At 42.9% G+C, this 8,549-nt stretch overlaps 1 protein-coding gene across 1 annotated transcript; it reads right to left on the bottom strand.

The window, feature by feature from the left end:
* Window positions 1-308: 308 nt before the first annotated feature.
* Window positions 309-4,207, bottom strand: Fam177b (family with sequence similarity 177 member B). The gene is made up of 4 exons (XM_038349538.1): window positions 4,082-4,207; window positions 3,552-3,618; window positions 1,109-1,210; window positions 309-448 (listed from the first exon to the last, which is right to left on the bottom strand). Exons 1-4 carry the CDS (start codon window positions 4,205-4,207, stop codon window positions 309-311), a joined length of 435 nt encoding a protein of 144 aa, XP_038205466.1.
* Window positions 4,208-8,549: the final 4,342 nt, after the last annotated feature.

Raw genomic sequence — 8,549 nt, 5'->3', positions numbered from 1 at the left:
AACCACCATAAAAAAAATGGCAGTCCAAACCTCCAGGCCCAAAGTCCCATAAGGCATTGCTGTTGTGCAAAGTCAGTGCTGACAGGATTGTATTACTGGAATGACAGCAGGGTAGGTGTTTACAATTAAAAAATGTATGTTGTGAAAGTATCTAACATCTCTTTCCTTGTTACATACAGCTCTTGAATTCTTGAGACTTCATTCATGAGCTTAGAACCAGAGCAAGCTCAGAAGTACTGCCTATTGTGCTGTTGCCATGGTAACCAACAGCCAAGGCATCGGAATGCGGGGGTAGCTTCTGTTGTCCATCATGAGCTGGAATCTGCCACCAGGCCTCCTCTGGAAGAGATGGCCCCATACTCTTGGCCACCAGCTCCCAGGTAACAGTTTTCGTTAGGAATCTTGGCATCCTGGGCCTCTGGTCCATTCCCTTCAGTCTCCTTGTCAACTTCCGGGTTGGAGAGCAAGGAGGAAAAGCTTCACAGAATAGCCACGGAGCTCTGAACTCCCTCTTGTAGAGACACTCATGTAAGGAGCTTTGTCTTTTAAGCAATATCAAACTTCACACCCAAACATTTTGCTGTTCAACTTTTGAAATCCTGACTTCATGGGAATGAGGCAAACACTCAGGAGTGTTACAGCACAAGAAGTGTTGGAAATGTGAGCCAGTCTGGCCATGGGAGCTCAGTGCAGTTGTGTGACTTCATCACCAGGTGGGAATACATTCTTCCATACGCTTGCCATTTAGATATTCCTTACAGGCTCACGTATCTGAATCCTTGGCCTCCAGCTGGCAGTGCTGTTTCAGGAGATTGTGGAAATTTGGGGATGAAAGGCCTAGCTAGAGGAAGTGGGTTGCTGGAGGATCAGCCAGCTTCCTGTTCCTTCTCTGTCTCCCGATCCACCTAGATGTAAATAAACAGCCTCACACCGCCACTGCTATGGTGTCATTGGCCTCCAAGTCTTTCCTGCTACTGTGAGTCTATCAACCTGTGAATCATCCTTGCTTAAGTTGCTTCTGCCTGCGTTCAGCCAGAGCCAGCAGAAATCTAACTAGTGAAATGGCCCTCCCATCTCAGAGCGCCTGGCACCCCCAGCATGACTTTACCGACCTTATTTTGTGTTCTGTGATACTCATTCAGCACATACTGATATTTGGATTCGGTAAGACCAAAGAAGATGGCAAATCTTTCACCAAGGAATTCACAAGCTGGAAGGAAGAACAGTGCTTGGAGAAACTGAATCCATGATTGAAGCTTCGGGTCAGCCCAGGTGCTAAGAACCTAAACTTGTTTGCAGTGGCCTGTCCTACCACACTGGGCCTCTGGAATAGCCAGGACCACAGGCATGGGTGACCCTGCCCAGGAAATTTGTATCATTGTGAGCCAAAGCCCTGCATGCAAATCACTGTTGGCTGTTCCTCCATTCTCTCATCCTGGAAGGTTCTGTATCTTTTACGAGTTTTAGGATAGGCCAGGAAACCTACAGCTGTGCTGGCTCCTTCCTTCCAGATCAGAGCCACCTTTTCTAACAGGGACCATTATTATGGTCCCCAAACTTGTAATCAGATTTTCATGGTTCTCTTAGAGTCTTTTCTTTATGTACGTTTTCCTGCATCTCCCTGTCCCTAGTCCCCGAGTTGTCCCTATCCTGACAACTATGAACACGAATTGCAATTCTGGGCACATTTACTAGTCCACACTATTCACTGAAAATTGAATCCCACGAACACATCATCATTTGTCTTTGTGTCTCAGAGTCCAGCTAGGTGCAGGGCATGCAATAGGCAGTCAGTAATGCTTTTCTAATGGATGAATAAAGAGGAGTTTGCAAGAGCCACAGTTTAGGCTTTCTCAGAATTCTAAAGTAAAAAGTAATTTTTCTTGCTATCGCATTCACGAGCAGACTAATTAGAAGGAAATGAGTCATTATACATTCGCCACTTGTGTTCAAAACGAAACAAATGCAAGTAAAACAAAGTAAGATTCTATGCGCTATAAATAAGCATATAGGAAATCCTGTATGTCCCCAGGAGGGACCGAGAGAGCTCATGTTTATAGCTGGGGGAACTTAGCACTGTGTCATTCAATGTTCTTTTTTTTTTTTTTTAACAAAAACAGGGAAGTGTGTCCAGATGAAGAATAGACTCAGGAAGGATTGACTAATGGCTTCAATTATTTGCATCTTTGATCCATGAAAGAAGAACGTGGGCTGGATTTGCACAACTCTGAGAGTGATGACTAGACTCATGGCAGGAACTGGGTCAAGATAAGAAAAAGATGTGCTAGCCATCTGTTCTCATGTGGTTCAGTCTTCAGTGGACAACACAGATCAGCACACAGTCTTCAGTGGACAACACAGATCAGCACGCAGTCTTCAGTGGATAACACTGGTCAGTACACAGTCTTCAGTGGACAACACAGATCAGCACACAGTCTTCAGTGGACAACACAGATCAGCACGCAGTCTTCAGTGGACAACACAGATCAGCACGCAGTCTTCAGTGGATAACACTGGTCAGCACACAGTCTTCAGTGGATAACACTGGTCAGTACACAGTCTTCAGTGGACAACACAGATCAGTACACTTGCCTAGAGCTGCCATTCTTGTTCAGAGTTGCCAGGATGGGAACAGCTCAGGGACTAAGCACAGTGTGACTCGGGAAACTCACATACAGAGAAGACCTGAAGAGAGTGGGAAGGCTTGATTGGCATGGATGCCATGGCAACAACCATTAAGTAAGTCTTTAAGTTCCAGTAAAACTAATACTAATGGAGTGGTATGGTCAGATGGAATGACCCTCCGAAGAATCCATGTTTTCCACAATGTTGGAAGGCAGTGACGCTGAAATTACATTGAAAAGTCAATCCCATCTCAATCACAATCCATGGGTAGAAAGAAAAGCAGAAGGCAGAGAGAAGGATCTCCACGTCTTTGGGACAGTTAACACATGAATTTGGAAGTTACCAGATTATTATTTCTGAATCCTGGGGAGTGGATGGAACAGCTGGAAGTCTCATCTGTCTTAGAGAATCAATAAATACACAGGAAAGAAAGAATTTAAAAAGGAAAGAAGGAAGGAAAGAAGGAAGGAAGGAAGAAAGGAAGGAAGGAAGGAAGGAAGAAAGGAAGGAAGGAAGGAAGGAAGGAAGGAACGACAAAACCCAAATGTTGGTGGAGGATGCTAGTTCATTTCCTGGCCACCAGGACCCAATAAAACACACAGAAACTATATTAATTACAACACTGTTTGTCCTACTAGCTCAGGCTTCTTATTAGCCAACTCTTATATCTTAAATTAACCCATTGCTATTAATCTATGTATTGCCACGAGGCTGTGGCTTACCAGAAAGGTTTTGGGTTCTTCTCTTACGGCAGTTTCATGATGTTTCCTTGACTCTGCCTACTCTCTATCGCTTCAGATTGCCCACCTGGCTTTGTCTGCTAAGCCATTGGCTGAAACAGTTTTATTCATTAACCAATGGTAATAAAACATAGTCACAGCATACAGAGGAAAATCCCACAACACACAAACCTTAGCAGTACTTACTAGAAAATGAATTGCTTGCTACTTGACCTGCCCAAAACCAGAAGTATGATCCCCATGAAAGTTTAGACTGAAAAATAGAAAGAAATCAAATTAGGGTAATTAATAACAAGTGGGCAAAGGCTTATGCTGCCAAGTTTGGCAACCCCAGTTCAGTCCTCAGGCCCCGTGTGGCGGAAGGAAAGAACTGACTCGTACATGTTATCCATTAGCCCCCACACGCATGCTGTGACATGTGTGCTCTCAACCTCAATGAATAAATGACTATGATAAAAAATGTAAAGATAATTAAATCAGGAACAGTGATTGGCAATTCTTTCATAGAGATTTCAAAATGTACTATAAATGTTTAATTTTCTCTCTTACCAATGAGAAAACTAACAAACCAATGGCTGTCTGCTGCCTATATGTAATCTAAAACGCTATCAAGAAGACCAAAAGCTTAATGTAAAGCCATATTTTCCATATAATTTATCTGGATTAATCACTCATTTATTCCCCACCTCCCATCAATACTAAGACAATGAGCTTACAGGGTTATCTGCTGAGTTCTGGCCCTCTTTTTCTTCCTCTTCCTCTGTGCTGTATTCTTCCATGGTGTTTCCATCAGCAAAGTGGATAACCCTTTTGGGAGTAGCGCTTTTACGAGGTCCATTCATTTCTGATTCTGACTGTTGGAGGTGGTCTTCCTCCACAAGGGGTTCTCCCGCTTACTTGAAAACAGAATGCCCCAGGACAAGCTGCCCAGAGCAGGGTTTATATGTAGCTGGGAGGTTTCTAGTTGTTTTCAATGAAGGTAAGGACAGAGGTCAGAGGCAGTCCTATCAGGCAATCTTGACTCCTCACATCCGAGAGGAATGTTCAGTCTGTATCAGAATTAAAGAGATTAATTTAGTAAAGATGTGGTTATTGGATGTTTGGACAAAAGGTTTCAGCATGGCTGCCTGATCTTTCAATCACTGTGAAAGCCACAACTGTTGGGAGGCATAAACCATTGACCATCAAAGTTTCTCAGTCAGTCCAGTTTGCATTGAGAGGTGACACAGGGAGCATTTATGATCACAGACTGCACAGACAGGAGAAAATATTTGCAAAGCCTATCGCAGTAAAGAAGCACGTTCAGAATATGTAAAGCATTATTATAATTCAATAGGTAAGACATAATTCTCACATGAGCAAAAGATTTTAGCAGGCTACCAAAGATGAATTACAGATAGCAAAGACACACATGAAAGGATGGTCATGCCATTGATCATTAGAGACATGCATATTGAAGTCTAATAAGATGTCAACATGAACCCACTAGAGTGACTAAGATTTAATGTGACTAACAATACCACAGATCAGGTATGCGTGTGAGGCAACCAGAGCACTCATACACTGCTAGTGAAGAGTTGTTTAGATATGGAACATTTGCCAAAAGCCCAGGTGTTTCAGGAGTGGTCCCCGGCCCGTGATGCTACTAGAAAATGGTACTAGAGGTGGGGTCTGGCAGAGGAACTGAGGTCATGTTGGAACATGGTTCAAGAATGGATTGTGCCAGGAGAATTCTGAGTGCTTGTGATAAAACTCCAAGAAAACAAGACAAGAGACATGTGACCTCCAGTTTCTTTAAACACAGAATTGTTCTAGGAATGTATTTTCATGCTCCTCCCAGGTGTAGTGGATAGAGTCGGTTTGCTTCAGATTATTCATTACAACTGGCTACTGTTATTTGTTGATATGCCTCTATGGAAAAAAAACACGCTTTTGCCATGTGCGGCTTGCCCGCCATGTGAAGGTTGCCAGCATCTGTGTTTTGTCCTTGTAGAGATACACTTTACTCGTGTGTCTCTTCTTAACCCTCGGAGTATCAACTGTCTGATGCTCTGAATAAAGTTGGCTACTGCATGAGACTTTAATCCACCTTGTTTATTGTTCTATTCTCCCAGATCCCACCGCCTCTAGTATGGTGATAAGGTCATTCGGAGTGCACCCTTGAAGGGACTGGAGTCCTTTCCTCTTTCTTTGTTTCCTCTTGACTACCATATGACCAGGCTTCCTATGCCATGTTCTCACCAGGTTGTGCTGTGCCACCAAACACCCAAACCGAAACCTCTCAATCAGTGAACCAAAACAAGTCTCTCGAATCACTTTAGAGAACCATTTGGCAATTTCTTAAACATTAAACATACATTTACCATTTACTCTTTTAATCCCTTCTTTAGATAACTACCCCCCAAAAAAGAAAAGAAAAAAAATCTTTTTTAACATACATATGTGAATATTCATAACACCTCAATTTGTGAGAGTCCCAAACTAAAAGCAAATCATAAGATGGACAAGCCAAAGGTAGTTTTTCTAGTCAATGAAAATGCTACTCAATAATCCAGAGTGATAGACAACTAACACTTGCAATACAGTGAAGGACTCCAAGAGCATTATGGCAAGCGAGAGAAGCCAGTCTTTCGACGGCATGATTCCATTTATGTTTAGGGAAGGCATCATACAGATGTGAAAACAGCTCAGTGTTTGCTAGGAATGGGAATTAGGGAAGAGAAAGAAAAACAACAAGGGGACCAAAGGAAACTTCCTAGATGAAAATGTCCCAATAGATGTCATGCTATAATAGGTGTCACCTGACTCCACACATTTATAGCAATCAAATTGACGTGGAAGTTAATTAACTTTATTTACTTCATTTCTTAAACATTTATTTGTTTGTGTGTGTATGGGAGGTGCATACCATAGCATTAAGCGTGGAGGTCAGAGGTTTAAGGAGTTGTGCTGCTTCCACATTGAAGCTCCCAGGGCTTGAGCTCAGGTAGTCAGGTTTGGCCATAAACACACTTAACTTGCTGAACCATCTTGCTGCCTCTAATTTTGTTATATTTAAAGTACATCTCAATAAAACAGAAAAGCTTTGCTGTCAGGATATTTAATTTTTTATTACTTAATAAACCCCTGTCATAGTGTGCTCATCTATCAAATAATAATACAGAATGATATAGTACATTATAAAGACATAGAAAAGGTAGAACAATTCTTAGATAGAAAATAGTGTCTAATAAAAACTAACTATGATTAAGTATCTGTCTTTAGCTTAGTAGTGTATATAGCAGACACCAATACTGTAAGCACACTTATTTTTAAAAAAAAAAAATTTAATATAGTTTAAAGATTATATAAGCAAGTAAGGCAGACTTAGTTGCTTTGGAATAATTCTCCTTTTTATTCCAAACACACAGACAGAAATCCTGGATAAAATTAACAAACAAAAACATTAGCTCATAGCTGCTCTAAGAAGAGTGTGAAGAGGAGATGGAGAGGGAAGTGGAAGAAAATAGAAAGGCAGGAAGGCAGGCAGGAAGGCAGGAAGAAGGCAGGAAGGCAGGAAGAAGGCAGGAAGGCAGGAAGGCAGGCAGGAAGGCAGGCAGGCAGGAAGAAGGCAGGAAGGCAGGAAGGCAGGAAGAAGGCAGGAAGGCAGGAAGGCAGGAAGGCAGGAAGGCAGGAAGGCAGGAAGGCAGGCAGGCAGGCAGGCAGGCAGGCAGGCAGGCAGGCAGGCAGGAAGGAAGGAAGGAAGGAAGGAAGGAAGGAAGGAAGGAAGGAAGGAAAGAAGGAAGGAAGGAAGGGAGGGAGGAAGGAAGGGAGAAAGGGAAGAAAGAAGGATAGAAAGGAAGATAGGAAGGAAGGAAGAGAGGGAAGGAGGGAGGGAGGGACAGGCTGAGGTATCAGAATCAGAGGAAATGATGAGCTGGAGCCCAGGCAGCTCCTGGGGGTTTCCAAGTCAGATGCAGGCCTTAAGACTGGAATGCTACTAGTAATACTGAAGAGAGCCCAAGTCATGGACTCTGTGAGAACAAGGAGCTAAAGTGAGCTACACACAAAAGACCAAGATAATAAAATACTATCATATCTCTAACTTATGGACTAAAGAAACTCTCCTGTGGCCTGCAGAAATAGCAGAGGAATTTACCGTATTGTGGCAATACTCTCCTGGAAACCAACTGGAATGCAAGCCAGTAGCACCAGCTGCTAGGCAGCTGGTTCAGGGTCATTATGCGGATGATGCACTATGACAAAGCTAAGGAATCGAAAACCAGTCTAATCCCCAGAACTCTGCCGAGTGGAAAGACAAACCTGCCTTGGAGTTATGCGTCATCAAGACAGGGCATCCTGAATCTCCGCTAAAACAACCTCTGATGAAGATGTACTCGCAGAAACTTAGAGACCACGTGAAGAAACAAAGTGTCACGACGATAGGGCACCCAAATCTGTGTTCTCCAGCTTTCTGCTGCTGTCACAAACGATTTGGGATAATCAGCTTAGAAAGAGAAAGGGCTTAGCTCAATTCAGTGTTTCGAAAGAAGAAGCTGCTTGTTTCGTGGTGTTCCGCAAGCAAAACGAGAGGGAGTAAAAAGGGTTAGCGTGTGCTCCCAGTGGCCAAGCGTCCTTCCACTGGGCCCTACTTCTTAAAGGCTCTACCACACACCTCTCACATTTTTAGCAAATAGACCTTTGGGTGGCATCCAAGATCTATAACAGACCTGATCCAAGAATTAAGAATAATAAAATAAGTGGTGTGATGGCTATTCTTGGCTGTCAATTTCACTACATCTGGGACTAAAAGCCCAAAATGGAGGGCACTTGTGAGAGCTTTTTTTTTTTTTTTTTTTTTTTTTTTTTTTTTTTTTTTTTTTTTTGCTTAATTTGAAGCAGAAAGATCCATTCCTAATCTGGATTTTTGAGGTAGGAAGACACACCTTTAATCCAGATCTAATCTGGGCCACACCTTCTCCTAGAAGCCTATATAAGGACATGGAAGAAGGAAGCTTTTGCTTTTTGCCTACTTGCTCTTGCCCTGCTAGGAAGCCCTTCACTGGCATTAGAGCCTACTTCTTCCGGATTCTGGCTTACGCTGAAGACCAGCTGAGACACCCAGCCTCATGGACTAAACAACGGCTGGATTCTTGACCTTCCATTCACAGCCAGCCATGTGGGGATTATCTAGATGGCAACCTA

The sequence above is a fragment of the Arvicola amphibius genome, chromosome 12 (assembly GCF_903992535.2).
Source record: "Arvicola amphibius chromosome 12, mArvAmp1.2, whole genome shotgun sequence".
NCBI classification, from domain to species: domain Eukaryota; kingdom Metazoa; phylum Chordata; class Mammalia; order Rodentia; family Cricetidae; genus Arvicola; species Arvicola amphibius.
This window is presented reverse-complemented; position numbering and strand designations above follow the sequence as displayed.